A 17,697-nucleotide genomic window follows, 5' to 3' on the forward strand; every position below is an offset into this window, starting at 1 on the left:
GGGAAGAGATATGGAGACATATGTATAACTGACTCACTTTGTTATAAAGCAGAAACTAACACACCATTGTAAAGCAGTTATACTCCAATAAAGATGTTAAAAAAAAAAAAGTGATTGCAAGCAAGGCTACAGAACCAGTTCAGTTAATCGTCAGGGCTGGGACCATATGACTCAATGAACAAAGGATGTCATCATTCGCCATGTTGAACTCCCCTCATGCAAGGACAAACGAGCTTTCACAACAAGGAGTTCTCACCATGAATCCAGCACTTCCAGCAATGACACCTATTACAGTCTTTCCTAGAAGTCGTCCCACTAAAATAGGTGTGATATTTACCTCAGTTCAAGATATCAGTCTAAATAAGTGCCAGTTCCTGGAGGAAAAGGAACAGGGATGTTGATTTTGGGGTGGGGGAAGGGGGGGTGGTTTCCTAAAAATGCTGTTTACAAACATAATACTCCAATGACAGGAAATGAGAGTAGAAAGCATCTCTTGTTGGCCTAAGCAAGAAGTGATTAACCTCATCCCAACTCCTGTCAAGAGACCTTAGTTGCCCTGTCACTTTACTGAAGGACTCTGAATTCATTTTTTTCAAACCCTTGAGGTTGAATTATCCAGCATGCACCAGCCTCAGGGACAATCAAGTGACAACCAAGGGGTGGCAGAAAGTAGCAGAAAGGTCATGAGGTTTGGAGACAGGACAGACCAGGGTTTGGAAACTGGCTCGGACACTCAGCTTTTCTGAGCCTAAGTGTCCTCAGCAAAAAAAAAAAAGGGGGGGATGGGGGGAGGGGAATGCTTTCCTCAATAATTAAATGAGATGAGCATAATAACAGCTAACACTTACTGAGTGCCTGTTTTGTGCCAGGCACTGATTTGAAGGGCTTTAAATGCATTAACTCATTTGCTTATGACAACAACATTATGAAATAGGTGGTACCATTGACTCCATCTCACATAGACGGACACTGAGGCGCAAAAAAAGGTTATGTTATTTGCTCAAGTCACTCAGCCAGTAAATGGTAAAACCAGGATTCAAATCCAGGTGCTCTCACTCCAGGGCCCTCAACCTTAACACCGCCTACTAATGCCCTTGGGAATCACCTGATACAGCACCTGGCAAACTGAGGCAGTAAATACAGGAATAAAAGAGAGAAAAAGAGGGGGCAGGAAGAAGGAAAAAGACCTTTACTCCATTTCTCTCCTGGGATTCCAGGTCTCCCAGAGTTAGTTGGTAAGGTCTTTAAAAGACTGTAGCTCGGGGCTTCCCTGGTGGCACAGTGGTTGAGAGTCTGCCTGCCGATTCAGGGGATGCGGGTTCGTGCCCCGGTCCGGGAAGATCCCACATGCCACAGAGCGGCTGGGCCCGTGAGCCATGGCCGCTGAGCCTTTGCGTCTGGAGTCTGGGCTCCACAGCGGGAGAGGCCACGACGGTGAGAGGCCCGCATACCGCAAAAAAAAACCAAAACAAAACAGACTGTAGCTCTCCCAAGTCCCTGGACGTTGCCCTTGTCCTGGCCTCCTCTGTGGAAGGACCTAGAATAAACCACTCCACACCCCCACCCAGGCTGAGCAAGACGTGCAGTGACATACCTTGGCTGAGCCAAAAGCAGCTCCAGCCAGTCAAAAACCAAAGACCCATCACATATGTTTCAGCTCTCCTACCTTAGAGCGAACTCCGCCCTGCCAGAGGTCTCCCTTCTTCCTCTTCATTTGAAAATCCTAATCCTGGTACCTGAGCCGCCTAGCAGCCCCCAGTTCCCCACACCGTCTCTGAGCAGGCATGGTGGCCCTCAGTGCTGCCATCTCAGAGCTTCTGGAATTGAGACACACAAAACAAACCCTGCCACAGAATATACTGTATTCCTTCTGCCCACAGCGTCTTGGAGAGGCAAAGCTGTGGTCACCACAGAGAGCAAATAAATGAGCCCTGGCAGGTGATTCTCATGGTGAATGATGAGGAGGGTTGATATTATACTATGGGCTACAGGGTACTTTTAAAATAAAGATAAGAGAAAGAAAAGTACATAAATATACATTTATGAATATAAAAATACACTTACGGGGGTGCTGCAGGATCACTCTAAAAACACAGAAGCCCAAGGGAGAAATTTCGGACTGCTGAAGAAGCTCCGACAAGCCAGCCATCCATTTGCACCAGGGTAAAGCGCCTGTCCTAGGTATGACCCTGCTTTTGCCAAATTTCCTAGTTCTGAAGGTGAAACCAAGCACAGGCTCTTTCCTCTGATGATCGAAGTAACTACTGCTTCCCCTAGGCCCCATGTGGAGGGGCCGGGGGAGCAGACCAAGGAGCAGTAAGATTGCAGCTCCGCTCACTGTCAGCAGGGTTCCCACTCCATGGGAAGAGGCGACGGAGTTCTCTCCAAGACCTGCACATCCCCCAGGAGTGCTGGGATGGGCCCCCCATTCAGGGAAGGACAGCAGTCCCGTCAAGCAGTACTAGCAGGTTCACTGGTCACACATGGATTAGAGAGCACGTCCTTTCCTCGGGCTGCCCTCAGAGAGGTCAGAGGGCTCCTTTAATGGAACTAATCAAGAACAGCCATGACTATTAGTAAGAGCGGCCAGGCATTCAGGGGCTAGGTGAACTTGCATACATAATCCATCAGTCCTCCCCAATTATGCATTTAAAACCGACCAACTTCTCTTATGTTAAACATATCATGTACACTCTCATTTTTAAAATCTTATTTATAATTCAGGGTCTATAGGCTTCAGCTAACTTTGGGTCAGTCCGGTGACAATAGGGAAATGGTCTTACTGTATGGTGGCTTTTGCTTGGAGGGCCCAGGCTCCACCAAGGAGATTTTCCCAGGAGCCTCTGTAAACCCAGACCCTGTAAAATACATTTGTAAAATACGGTCCAGGCTTTGATAGATCTGCCGCTGTGAAAGTCAAGAAAACAGTAATAAACTGAAGCAAGACAGGTGGGGATATTTATTATGTTTAATGACACAGATCTTCCCAAAGTAATCCCCAATAAGTCACAAAATTATTCACATTTTTATATATTCCAAAAGCAAAATCCTGCTGCAATCCTGGCCCCAATGTAAGTCCTCAAAACTGAAATAACTCCTTGAGAAATAAAAAGATAAAATAGGAATAACTTAAACAATAGAGTTAGCAGATTAGAAAGTGAGCAAAAGGCAGATTGATTTGCGAAAGAAAAAAAAAAGACTTTAAATAAGAATGGGCATTTAAGATCTTATCCCTAAACTGAATTAAGGAGTTATGCTCAAACCATAAAAAAAGAAAAAAAGGACAATGAGTGTCACAGTGGGTATCTGAACAATAACTGCCACTGGATACCAATTCATTAGAACTGATTTCCTTCAGCTGCTTATATCCTTCCTAAGTGGCCCTTTTCTGAGAACTCTACCATAGTCTTAATGTAATACAGTATTTTTTATTATTGATGACTACTTAGACCTCAAAATAACAAACTGACAACTATAGTTTCAGACACACTGAAAACATACAAGCAGGTGTAATTTAAGCATACTGTCTGTCTTTCAAAGGTGGAATACTTGTTGTGATATATACCTTTATTAGGCTGAAATTCTGAGAAGGGATAAATGAATTTTGTTTTATTTTGGCTTTTGGACTTTTTTTCTCCTTTAATTTTAAATTTTGTTTTCTTAATTTACCTAATGAACCAATTCCTGTGGTAATAATGAGAAAAGGAAACTTGATTCTCACTGAATCTTGTAAAAACTGAAAGGGTTTTAGGGCATGGTAGAGGAAAATGCTCAGGATATAGCATGAAGGAAAGACAAAGGTTTCCATTTTCAAGCCCTCTCTTCTCTGGGTCTGTAGACCCATGAAGACAAATGTCCACTTCAATCCACCCCCATCCTCTTCTTGATCCTCAAACTGGGTAACCATTTCATAAAGGCACCCTTCTACTAATTTTAAATCTGGTTTTGACAGTCATTTCTGCCAAACTTAGTGTAGTTATTTATTTCAGAAAAATATTTGAAGGTTTTGTTCCTCATATAAATTTATTTAAGAATTGTTGGAAAAAAGGAGGGGTAGGTGACAGAAGGAGTGGTTTAAACAACAAACAAAAGAAATTAGCCTCCTCTTACAAATGCAGCATGGAAATTAAACCCTTAAAGCAAGACCTGAATTCTCCAGAAGTAATGCTCCCTCTTCCTAGGTTTTCAGTTGATATCATGTAAATCAAGCCTAACACTAAAAAGCAAACAACCACAAAAAAACAGATTTACCAAAAATGGAAAATCAGGTGACAGTCTTTTTCTAGAGGATATATCAGTTTATTCCTCTAGATAGCAGCTTCCTCGAGCTTATGGAAAATGTAAGAGGAAAGGGAAGGAACAGGAAGGGACAGGAAGGAACGGGAAGGAAAAGGAAGGGAAGGGAAGGGAAACAGGTAGAGGTGGGGGAGGGGTGAGGACAAGCGGGAAGGAGAAAAAAATGAGGAAGGAGGGAAAGAAAAGAACTTTTCAAGAACACATCCACTGCCCAAAATGAGGAACACCTGAAAAGGCATCTTGACGTCTTCATCAGAATTTTAAGAAGCGCTTTCCAAATGAAAAAGCACCTGCCACCCAACTATTATTTTCGTTTTCAAGCTCAAAACAAGCATACAAACAAACTAAAACACAAATTTTCCAGCTTGACAAGAAAACTTGAGCCCCAAAGAGCAGACACTTTAATCAATGGCTCTTACCTGGGTACAAAAGACTGGGTGGGTACAGGTTTGAGTTAACGGGGGTTAGACACTGGTGCTTTGATACACGGGACAAAAATTGTTGTTCAGTTGGCTTGATGAGTGAGCTCTTCATGATGCTCCTCCAGCTTTCATTCAGTCTCCCCTGTGAAATGTGAAGACACTTCATACACTACATGTGGTACCGAGAAAAAGCCCATCAATAAACACAACCAAGGAGAAGAAGATGGTTTCCCTCTATCCAAATCTTGGCATGTAGCTCTACGTGTAGGAATGAGGCAATGTTAGGTTAGCAAGACAAACACTTGTGTGACCTTGGGCAAGTTACCTGGCCTCTTTGTATACTATCAGGATGATGACAAGCAGAGTATCTACCTCTTAGTGTTACTCTGAGGAGCTAGTACAGTCCTTGGCACATAGTAAATGTGCAGAAACTGCTAGGTGTTATTGAGCTGAACTGTTAAACATGACCAAATCAATTCTATTCCATGGAACAATTATTTTTCAGAGTGGAGGGGGTCAGTATAGGATTTGGGGGTGTTCTGAGTCCCCCATTCTCAAGACATTTGCAGCTTACTGCAGAGATTCTCGGTGCTAAATGTGCATTAGAATCTCCTGAAGAACCTTTATAGAAATACCGATGCCAGGCACCACCCACAGAGATTCCAATTAAGTTGGTCCAGAGTGTGACCTGGGCATCAGTATTTTTCAGCACCCCCAGGTGATTCTAATGCTCATTGAGGATTGCTGACCCAGGAATCTGCCATGTGATTTGGGTGTATGGCCACTGCCTGTGTGGTCTGTCTGTTAGACTCTGACAGGACCAGGAGCCCCTGGGATGAAGGGAGGTGTGTCAGTATCCATGTGTCAATCACCACAAACCATCAAATGACAAATCCCTCCGAAGCTGGTGAGCAAATCAGAGAGGGAGGGCCTCGAGGTTGGAGCTTGGCATCTGTAGGCTGGTTTGCTTTTTGCTTTGGTTGTAAGGGAGGTGAAGGGGCCCCGTGGGAGGAAGTAAAATGGCTCCTGCCTGCCCAGCAGAGACGGTAAGGTTGGAAGCCACAGCAGCCCCTCCCTTTGGAGCTGGAGGCCTAGGGAGCTGTGACAGAATCAGAAACCGGCATTTTAATTCACTGTTGTCCTTTTTCTTTCCTTTTCTTGGTTTATTTCCTTTTTGCTATTCTTTAATTTTAGAAAAGGTTTTGTGCTACAGTTCTTGTCTGTGTCTGAGGACGTCTGGGCCTGGGTTCTTTGCCCTTCCTCAAGTTGGGAGCATTACAAGTGGACCAGCTCCCGCTGCAGGCTGGCCATGGCGGCAGCAGCTGGGATCACGGGAGCTGCTCACAGGGATGGGAGGGTCGGTGGGCCAGAGCTGGTGCCATCTGCTCAGTCTCACATCCCTTTGCAGAGACCTCCCTCCAGTCCTCTGCCCTCTTCTTGGGAGAGTTTTCATAAGGAAAACCAACTACAATACAAGGCTGAAGGAATGAAGTCCTTAGTGGAGGCATGTGGAGGGGCAGAAGGCAGAGGGCCTGAGTCTGCCTGAGGGACCAGCAGGTTTCACAGAGGAGGCCTTGTAAGCCCAGCCTTGAAAGTGGAATCTCAGTGAGCACACACCAGACGTGGGCAATCAGCTCTTGATAAGGACGGTGACACCGAGGCAATCACACCTCACAGGAGAACTAGGGATAACGGGTGTGTGTGTGTGTGTGTGTGCACGCTTATGGGACTTTTTTAATGGTAAAATTCATATAATCTAAAATTCACCATCTTAAAGTATACAAAGGATCATCTGTTTTACACCAAAAGTATCAAGGCCCAAACCATCCTGAGTAAGGAGAAACAGATGTATTCCAACCCCTTCCACCCATCTCTTCCACACATTCCCTGGTCAGACAATTGGACTCATTGTTTCTGGTCCAAGCATCCCTAACTTAATCCCTAAGTGCTAAGAATCTACTTTTTCATTTCCCCTGGATCTTGAGGTCACCAGAAAACCAGGAAAGGGAAAGATGATGAACAGTGAAAGAGCAGAAGTGTAGAAGGGAAGGACAAGCACTGGTGCTGTAAGCAGGAGAGTCCTTGAGAAAAGCAGGGCAGGGGACATGGAGTGGAAACTCACTGGGTCTTCTGCCGAATGCTCCTCTCTGTTGCTGTCTACCCAGCCCATAGGCATGACGGTCCCGTTTTAGCTGCTTGACCTTGCTTGTTTGGATCTTCCCTGGATTCACTGAGACAGCTTCATTCTACTAAATGCCCTGTTTGCTTAAGATGAGTCAAAGTCACCTGGGTTCTTTACAACCATGAAAACTTTCACTGACAGTCCTCCAGGACCCCTGCCTCACCAGGAATCCATGACCCGAATTGGGACAGGAAGAGAATGGTATGGAGAGCTTTCATAGAAGGCCTATGAGCATATTCCAAACCACTGAGTAGGAACTCATGTTACAAAGGAAACCTATTTACTAAGACGGATTTTTTTTTCTTACCTTCTATCTCCTCACGTCAGGGTCCACATATCTGCCGGTTCAGGGCTTTATGTAACTTGATGTTAGCCATGTTGAAATTCAACACAATTTGGCATTTGGTAATTACGTGGGCCACGTTCCCTAAGTGGTAATTAAGTGGGCTGTGTTCCGTATAAACACCTAATAACTGCCTAGATGACTATTTTGGCAACCGGAGATTATGTGGCCCAGAAGCCATCCCTTAATCTACCAAGCAGAACGTTCTAAGGTAGAAGCCTGCAAAGTGGGAAATTACTGAGCTGTCCTCCACATTCCTCTGTGCTGAAGGCGGGAAATCCTGGCCAGCCCTGGGCAAGGCGATGTGTGCCCTAAAGCATGAATGACCCTCAAACCAGAATTTCAGGAGCCTGAGGACAGTGAAAACCTAGCACATCATCCCACACTCCTTTATTGTTTAAAAAGATTCGTTAATTATCTTGATGTTGTTAGAATGAGGGACTACATGATACAACACCATAGGACTCTCTGGGGGATGTTCAAGGGCAATGTCCACCGATTCTGCTTAGGTTCCAAAGGGCTCTGCTCTTTCTCCCCAGGGTTCTCCTATCACACACTCCAGTTTTGGAGAAAATGGAATGTAATGGTTAAAAGCCAGATCACCTGGCTTCAGACAGCAGCTGAGCCATTCACTAGCCATGTTACCTTGAGCAAGGCACTTAACCTCCCCTTGCCTCAGTTTCCCTGTCTGTGAAATGGAACTGGTGATAGTACCTACTTCACAGAGTTGTTGTGATAATTAAATATTAGTTCATTTAATACAAGTGAAGTATTCGGGCCAGTTCCTGGCACTCAGGAAGCACTTAAAAAGGAAGAGCTATTCTTATGCTGGGCCTGGGTAGGAAGGGAAAGAAGAGAAAACCTGAGAAATGACGACAGCCCTGAAAATGTCAAACTTCTTACCACACACCTGAATTCAAGGGTTGCCTCATCACCTCGTTCAACAGCCTCCCACAAAAAAATATTTACTGAGCACCAACCGCAGTGGAAGGTCATCTGATGCAAGGGTGGCGACAGGGTGGTGGAGGGAAGGAAGGCTCTTGTTCAGGGCACACACCTGGCATGTGTGGTTCAGTTCACCTAAGTTAAATGGGATCCCACTGTAATTCCGGCTGTAAAATAGTGAGCAGGACGGCAGAGTCCCTGACCTCGGGAAGGTGTCATTCAAGTAGAAGGAGCAGACCTTTAAGCAATCAACCCACATAAAAATATAACAACAAACTGTGTCATACTGTATGAAAGAAAACTGCAGAGGGCTAAAAAGGTGTACCTCAGAGCAGGAGGGGGTGTCATGGAAAGTCATGAGACCCGAAAGGTAAAGAGAGTGACCCATACAGGGTCAGGAAGAAGTATTCCAGTCAGAGAGCACATGTAAAGGCCCCACAGCCGGAAGGAGCCTGTGTTTGAGGAGCTGAAAGAGGGACCATTAGGTAAGGGGGTAGGGGGAGCATACAAGAGGCAAGACTGCTGGCAGACCCGCATATGTGCTGTCTGAAGGAAGAATGTGGCTCTTATCTCCTCCTTGACTCCTGTCCGCCACATTTTCTAGGTACTTTATATGGTAGCAGGAAGCTGAAATTATTTGAGCAAATCAACAAGAAGCACTTAAGCTGCTTACTTACACAGGACAGCAGTTTAAAAATATCTCTGTTTATGCACCGGATATTTCTTCAGAGGGTAGTTTGGTCTTTCAAGGATATTCTTTACTTCAGAGATGGAGTCTTCCTATATAACAAAAACAAATCCAGCAATTGCATTACTCATAATGTAATACAGATCAAGGATATCTGGATGTGTAGTTTTGCATTTAAGAGGTCTATGAATCCCATATATGCCGTATATATTGTGTTCATGATACATGTGTGTATACAGATACTATTCCTTTTTTCCCCCTCCCTCCTTCCCTTTATCGCTCTTTCTTTCTTTCCTCTTCCTTCTTCTCTCCCAAGCCCCCTCCCTCTTCCCTTTCTTCCTTTTCTTCTTTTTACATTTTAAAGGGATTCCCTTACTTGAAAAAACTACGAATTAACAAAGCAAAGCAAATGACTGTGCAGACAGACGTAAAGTAATCCACGACCCTGGTGATTAGGGGAATCAATATTCATTTAAATAATTCATTTAAATGCCAGCATTTAAATAAGTCAAGATGACCAATTCAACTACATGGTATAGTTAAATCCAACCAGAGGGGGCACTGTCAACCTTCCATTTGAATTTTTTTGAACTGGTGACAGGTCACAGCTAATGGCTGTACATCTGCAGTAGACAAAGTGCTGGGTTTATCTATCTATGGATCAGAAACACTCCCCTCACCCCCATAAAAGTCAAACAGTGAAAAACACCTTATTCACTTTGAGGAAAACTTTTTGCCATGTTGTGAGCTCATGCAGACCACACACGTCCCTAGATTCTTCCCTGGACAGGGATTCCTGTCCAGAGCAGAAGGAAATGTGCTTCGGGCCAGTTACACTATCTTCTCTAAGTTCTTTGACAGGACAACGCTCCCTCTTGCTGTAGGACCTCTGCTTGATGTGTGCTGTTCTCCAAAGTAGCTGCTACTCATCACTCGTAGCTACTACTCATCACTCAGATTGAAGCTCCACTGTCTCTTCCTCAGGGAAGCCTGCCCTGACTGCCAACCAAGTCCAATACTCCTTTTCATACACTCTCAGGATACCATGTAACCTCCTTGATGAGCATCACAATTTTACATTTATTTCTGTGGTTACTTGATTAATGTCTGTCTCCCCTGCTAGACTGTGAGACCCAGTCCCCATATTATTTTGTCAGCAAAGATCTAATTCCATCAGAAGCCCTGACCTTGTTTAGGTGTTGCTGAGATCTGTGGGACGTCAGACGACTGCAGACCCTTTCGTGGATCTTCTTCCACATGGACTGGGACGCAGGGTGGAACCTGCTCAACAGAGTAAACAGGGTGGAGTATTATGCAGCTGATAAAAAGGACACTTAGAGTGCATAACAATAAGGGTCGATATTTATAACTTAAAGGTGAGAAAAAAAAGCAGCAACATGCAAAACAGTGTGCATAGCATGGTTTCAATGTCTTTATTAAGCCTAGATATAGGAAAAGCACTGGGAATAAAAACAACCAAGATGTTAAAAGTGGTGTGTGTCAGGGTGTGTGACTCTTTTCTTCTTTGTAATTTACTGTGTATTTTAGATATTTCTCTAAAGAACAAATCCTGCTTTTACTTTTAAAACATGTAACCCCAAAATTTTTAATACAAAATTTAATCCCAACTTTTCTACCAGGGGTTTTTTATGTGTCATTTACTTTAGGCCACCCAGACCCAAACTTAACCACAGATCTTTCAGTGTCTTTCAGTTCCTCAAACAGGCTGCATTTTCTCCCTTCCATAGGCACTTGCCAGCACTGCTCCCTCGAGTAGAATGCTGCCACCCCCAAGCCCCATCCCCGCTCATGTTGAGTCCTACCCACCTTCAGAGCTCAATTCAGTTACTGATTTCTCAGGAAGATCCTTCCTGAGCCCCTTCCTGTAGAGCAGTGGTCCCCAACCTTTTTGGCACCAGGGACCGGATTTGTGGAAGACACTTTTTGGCACCGGGGTTGGGTGGGGGGGAGTTCAAGCGGTAATGCGAGCGACGGGGAGCGGCAGATGAAGCTTCGCTTGCTCGCCCGCCACTCACCTCCTGCTGTGCGGCCCGGTTCCTAACAGGCCATGGACTGGTACCGGTCCGTGGCCCGGGGGGGTTGGGGACCCCTGCTGTAGAGGGAGCTGGCTTCCCTATTTCATGCACTTGGAATCCATTCACCTCTCATTCATAGCACTTCCCCCAGTGGACATTTTGTCATTATTTGGTTAATGTCTGTCTCTCCTCCTAGACTGAAATTGGGACTGAGCCTCTTGGGCTAATAGCTCATCTCAGGGCTTTGAATATCACAGTAGGAATTTAATACATATTTCTTGAGTGACTGAATTCATCCATTCATTCATTCATTTTGGGGAGGGAAGTGAGTACCAATTCTTAAGTTGAGGCAGAATTTGCAGTTTGATTATGAAAAGCACAGATATTGTTTTCTTAAAATGCCTAAAACTTTTAGCAATTTGGATAAAATCGTTCTCTTTAACTAATATACAGTAAACACTGGAAATGACAGAAACATGTGAGAATCAATCCAGTTGTTGTTATGGCCACCACACTAATGAGTCCCTGTGCAGTTGCCCCTCTGCTTGGTTTGGGACCCACATCCAGGCCACCCATCCTGGCTCCCTGTAACAAGCATGTACCCTCTGGTTTCCAGGGAGACAAGACCAAGAGAATGACTGGATCTACACAAATCCATTACCAACCCAGGAAAATGACTCACAGCAAATGAACGAACCACCAAAAGCACTGCCCATGTTTAAGAAAAGGCCAGGTACATCATTTCTACACTCCTCTAAGAATTTTTAAGATGAAGGAATAGAAATATTTTGAAGCTATAAATAAAATTGGCATTTAAAAATAGCCACCAAATGGACACTGCAAATGCTTTTTCATTGGTCTTGAGTAACCAGTGCCAGAATTATCCGTACACTTGTTACCCTTATTACTATATACAATCAACACTATATTTGAAGACCTCTGAGAATGATGAGTCAACAGGCAAGAGCAGTGCTCTGCCTCCTTGTGCAGTGGGACAACTGCGGATGGATGCTGAACTGAGGATGGATGCTGAAGGGATGTGACTCTATCCGGACACTGGAGCTAGGGAACCGGCTTGAGAGTGTTTCTCCCACGTTTGGGACTACCATTTCCCATGCTGCTAGTTAAAAGGGTTTTCCACTTCCTCCATTAAAACCTTGGGCTGATTCTCACTCCAAAACTTGCCTCGCATCTCATCCTTGCAAACTTGGCCCTTGCTGATTTCAGTATTAAGTCAGCAGAAACTCAAAAGGTATTTCTCATGCACTTCTGTGATCTGAGCAGAGGGAGACTGGTCCCAGTGGCTCATGTGAAAAGAACGGTGAGTGAGGCAGAGCCTAAGCACTGGTAGTGAAACTACGCCCCTTATGGTTGACTACCAGAAATTCTTGAGCTTGACTTACAGAAGATAAGGAAGCAGCTTGTTAAAAACCCCTCTTCTTACAAACTGCCTTTACTGATTAAGCTTGCTTTAGTTGTTTTTATTCTTTTTTCCTTTCTTTATTTGCATACCCTCCAAGCTTCACATAGCCTAGGGTAATATATCACAAGACTTCTTAACCGTCCCTATAGATAAAGCCTCTGACATCACAGGTCACTATAGTAATGGTGGGCTTAAGTTGTTTTACAAGAACATGGAGTTGGATCCTGTCTAGTTCAAGCTGGCTAAGACTGGTTGGGATAACTAACCCTAAAACTGTGTCTGCACAGTTATCTGATGAACAATTTTTTGACTTCAGAGGGCCAAAAACTCCACCCTCAGATCATGCTAAGTACCTCCATTTTTGAACATGCATCCCATGAAGAAGGATGTAACCCAGATATGCCTGGGCAAAGTACCGATTACTTCACCTTTTTTCTACCTCCAATCACATTTCCTCATGCCTAAGACCACCCTGCTTCTTTATCCCATAAATATCTCAAGCCCCTTGCCTTTGGGGAGGTGGAGCTGAGACTTGTTCTCCCATCTCCTTACTTGGCTGCGTTGTGAATAAACTTTCTCTGCACCTCAGCATTTGGCTTGTTGTGCATAGGGCAAACGAACCTGGTTCGATAACAGTAACACCTAGTGTTCCAAGGGCTACCTCTGTGAGGTCAACGGGGAATGGATTCTTCCACAGGGGCTACACTGAGGTCAATGGGGAATGGATTCTTCCCCAAGGATACAAAGGGATATCCTTTACTCAAAACAGCTGCCTTAAAATTATTATCTTCAGTGCCACTTCCCTGGAGGTTAAGGTGACAAGCTCTCCTGGATGCCTGGAACTAAGAGGTTTCCCACAGTGCAGGACTTTCAGCTATAACCAGGACAGTCTTGGGCAAACCAGATAGCCTTTGTGTGACCATGTTATACTTTGTCACCTTATTTACAAATTCATAGTTTGATTAGTTCCAAACTTATCAGTTTAGAGTGACTTTGGACAGAGAATTTGCTGACTCATCAGAGATAAATGATTAAAACTCTGGTCTGCAGCCAGAGTCATCATTCTACAGTCAACTGTGCTAATTCCTGTGAATGACTTGCAAAAGCTCCCCACTGCCTTCCAACTGAGCCCAAATTCCTTAGCTTGGTTTCCACAGTTCCCCTCAGACCCTCAGCCTTGGCACCCACTTCTCCCCAAGCCTGCTCTAACTTTTAGAACCTGACAGCACCCGCTGCCTTCTCACCTCCCATCCCTCCCCTCCATTAACTATCACAATCCAATCCCCTCCCCTCTGGGCCCCCATGAAAATGCCACCTCCTCCATAAAACATTCCAGAGTACTTTCCTTCTCCTTTATACTCTGATAGCATTTGGTCTGTACTGTTCTCAAAGTTCTGCCTTGTAGAAAACTCTCTGTGTACATTTTTTTTTTTTAACATCCTCTGCAAGTTCTCAGAGATCAGAAGAAATGTCTTAAATGTTAGCATTTCTATTCCAGGACTAGCAGGTTGACTATCAATCCTGTTTTCCTTCTGAGGCACTGTTTTTTTCCCTTGTGTCAGCAAGTATTTATTGAATGTCTACTAAGTGCCATGAATTGGTAACTGATTCTTCATGTGTCTTTTTTTTAAATTGAGGTATAATTGGTGAGGCACACTTTTAATCACAGAGATACTACATTCCCCTCCACACACCCAGTACTAATCTCAAGGATTCTGACTCAATATGAGGCAATTCTTCAGTGAGCCAGAGTTGAGAATTACTGTCCTGCTGCATAAAGATACTCAGGAAAGACTGGTTGAATGAATGCATAAACCATCTAACAAAGTTATTTAAAAAGAAACGAGGCCTTCCTAGATCTCCTTCCTAATGGAATTAACCTCCTCTTGCTCTGCCTTTCCCCTACATTTCGATTATACTTCTGTTAAGTGCACATCATAATCCATCTCAAATTTAGTGACATGGGGGTATGCCTGCCACCCCGTCTAGTGTGTGAGCCACTGGGAAGCCAGGATGTGTCACGATCACATACACTGCACATAATAGGTTATCAATAAATGGATGCTCAATTCAGTCCCTCAGAAAAGCTTGCTATGCTGATTATAAGGAGTTTGGGTGATGTACGAAAACAAGGCACATGGGCAAAATCCATGAGCTTCTTCCAGTTCTGGCAGCAAAGAAGCACTTTGGGCTGCAAGAGGATGGATCTTTGATCACTAAACCCCTTTTACAGATGAGGAAACTAAGGTCTAAAAGGCTGAGTACTTGTGTGAGATCACACAGCACTTGGAGACAGGTTGAGCAGAGCTCAAGTGTCCTGACTACCACCAGTTGAAGGTTCCTCCCCTTCTCTGTTTAAAATAAATTCTAAGTCTTTACATCTGGGGTAACCCCCTACCTGCTCTGTCCACCTGTTAAGCTGCAGGCTGGTAGAAAGAGAAGAAGCCAGAAGAGAAGGGAGACCAGGCCCAGAGACGGGTGTAAATGTGTCTCTCACCACCTGTCTCTGGGAGCCAAGGCCAATTTTTAAAAATCTATGTTGTGTTATTTTCTTCCAATACAGTAACTAATCAAGGACTCACCATTACTTAGTAGATTTTATCAAAATATTTTACTTGGTTTCCTCAAGTCCATTTTAATATAAAGGTATTCTATCATTTCTGAAAAATGTCTAAGAATGCATTGTCACTTTCTTATAATTCCTACTAAAAATTCAGTGCCACTTTTGTTCTGGGATATTTACTACAAGTCTCTTTGTTAGCAACTGTATTATTTTTATGTGGAGATTTCTTATTCTCATCACTAACAATGCAGGGAAAAGCAGGCCGGCCTATCTTTTTTTTTTTTTTTTTGTGGTACGCGGGCCTCTCACTGTTGTGGCCTCTCCCGTTGCGGAGCACAGGCTCCGGACGCGCAGGCTCAGCGGCCATGGCTCACGGGCCCAGCCACTCCGCGGCATGTGGGGTCTTCCCGGACCGGGGCACGAACCTGTGTCCCCTGCATCGGCAGGCGGACTCTCAACCACTGCACCACCAGGGAAGCCCAAGACTGGCCTATCTTTCATTCAAAACAACTATCTTAAAACTATTATCTTTTGTGCTACTTCACTGGAGTTGTGACCAACTGTCCTGGTTTGCCTGGGACCAAGAAGTTTCCCAGAATGCAGGATTGTCAGGGTTAAAATTAGGACAGTCTGGGGCAAACCGGATGGTTAGTCACATCAGCTGGGAGCGCAGTTTGGAAAATAAAGTTTCCTGCTCTCAATCTCTGGCCTGCCCTCCAGACATAGGCAATTGTGGGTTTGTGTGTGTGTGTGTGTGACAATAATATAAACAAGCCAACAAACCATGTCTAGAAAAAGAGAAAGAAAATACACCCACATATTAATCATGCTTGTCTTTGGGTGGCAGGACTATAGGTGATTTTTTTTTTCACTCCTTTTCATTTGTCTATAATTTCTAAACTTTCGATAGTGAGTTCTTTTATACTGGTGAAACCAAAAGCTTGAGTTCTAAAATTTATGACCGATAATAATGGATAGATAAATAGTACCTATGCCAAGTTAGCTGTCTGTCCCATTTTCAACAAGCATTCTGAGATATGCTTTCCAGGGTAAGAGAAAAGTCTCAATTCTTACTTTTGGGATTATTTTTCAAGGAATAATAATTTTTCATATCAAGGTGTCCCCAGGTGAATATTCCTAAGGAAGCAAACTGATGAAGTGACCTGACTTTACTCCTGCCAGACCACAAGGCACTCTTCTAGCAAAGAGATGGGTGCTTGCTGCTGACCTTTCTCGGAGAAGGGGCTGATCCAGAAGAGGGCTGGGAGTTCTGGAGTGTTGGGAGGTGGCAAATGAAGTTTCCCAGTGGAAATCGGCATCCCCTTGATGACTGTAACTGGCCGAGGGCTTTCCAAACTTACTTGAATCTAACGATAATGGTGATTCATTCCTTAAAACAATCCGTTCATCTGGCTCTTTGATAACCTGAGTGACAATGTGCATTAATCGTTAGTTGTAGTTTTTGCTTTGGTTTGCTTAATTTAGAGCTGGGGGCCGGGTGGGACAGGGAAGAGAACTGGGGGCAAGATGATAGAATACCTGCCGCAGGGATCTCCTGCAAATAAAAGAGGGGTGGGAATAGAGAAGACTAGAGACAAAATGCTCAGCAGTCAAGGGCAAGGAAAGATAACCAAAATTCTGTACATTTGGCATATATTCACAAGCCAAAATCAACTCATGCTCTGAGCTTTGGTTTGTGAGGATTGGAGATTATTGGGTTTGGGAAAGACATAATTTTTTAGACGAAATATTTAACTGCTATGGCAAAGGAAGCTCAGTGTACTCCATTTTCTTTGCATATATCCATTCTCATGTTGTAACATGGAAGTCTGCACCTTCACGTGAATAAACCAATCAAACTTTAAGAACAAGTGATTTACCATCGCATATAAAAAGGTACTCGACTAGAGAAAGAGTAATGAAAATCCCTACTGATAGAGTAGATATTGGGCCTACATACACCCTCACTGGTGATTCATCCTACAAATGAAAAGAGTTTATGTGAGGGGAATAAACCAACTAAAGCAAAGCAACTCAAGTTAAACTACAGGAATTCCATAAGCAGCATTAGCTAGAAATATACTTTCCACCACTCATGGGAGAAAGCACAATAATTGACATTAGACAGCTGGAAATAAATCAGTTTACAAATGCTACTTCTAAAATTACCTTTACGTTAGCTGCAAGGCTGTCAAGAGAAGAAGCTAGAAGAAAGAGGAACAGGTGTTTCAATGACTCATTATTACCAGTTACCCCTAAAGCTGCTGTTACACTTATTCCACAGCAGTACAAAAATATTACACAATGAATGAATTATCAGAGAACTTAAATGCTCCCTTGTAAATTATACCATCACCTTTAAGTCTTCCTGAAGTCACAGCAATTTATCTATTAGTTTTACTGTCCTCTTGAGGTCAACAATGAGGTTATATTAATGACAGCATGTATGGATACAGGAAGAGTAAACGGGAGTCTAAAGTGAAGCAATAACTTCAGTAGCCCTTGGGCAGCCTGGAAAACTCTTATTTGCCCAGGTGCCCAGGGCCTAAAAGAAAGCCATTTGGCTCAATGTAAAATTCATACCCTCTGCCTCTTCTGGCATTCCCTTTATATTTGGTTTACATAAAATCCTACTTATGCAGAAACTCTTGAGTGTACTTGTCCAAGGTAGATACAAAAATGAATACATAAGAGCTTGGAAAAACAACACAGCAAAAGTGTAAATCATTATGATTACCCAAGTAATCATAATAAGTAAATAGACCTAATGCCAGAGAATGGTAAGAATTACTAGAAGTA

The 17,697-nt window shown here is 43.7% G+C and overlaps 1 protein-coding gene across 9 annotated transcripts in view; it reads right to left on the bottom strand.

The window, feature by feature from the left end:
- Positions 1–2,988: 2,988 nt before the first annotated feature.
- Positions 2,989–17,697, bottom strand: part of SPATA6L (spermatogenesis associated 6 like) — a 62,579-nt gene continuing 47,870 nt past the window's right edge. For all 9 annotated transcript variants that reach the window (XM_060300894.1, XM_070045745.1, XM_060300889.1 and 6 more), the window contains 5 exons: positions 17,068–17,102; positions 16,127–16,323; positions 10,064–10,157; positions 8,866–8,968; positions 2,989–4,860 (listed from right to left, as the gene is read on the bottom strand). In XM_060300894.1, the coding sequence (XP_060156877.1) occupies positions 8,879–8,968; positions 10,064–10,157; positions 16,127–16,323; positions 17,068–17,102 (416 nt within the window). In that variant the 3' untranslated portion in view covers positions 2,989–4,860; positions 8,866–8,878. The remainder of the gene's footprint in view (positions 4,861–8,865; positions 8,969–10,063; positions 10,158–16,126; positions 16,324–17,067; positions 17,103–17,697) is intronic.

The sequence above is a fragment of the Globicephala melas genome, chromosome 6, assembly GCF_963455315.2.
Source record: "Globicephala melas chromosome 6, mGloMel1.2, whole genome shotgun sequence".
In the NCBI taxonomy this organism is placed as follows: domain Eukaryota; kingdom Metazoa; phylum Chordata; class Mammalia; order Artiodactyla; family Delphinidae; genus Globicephala; species Globicephala melas.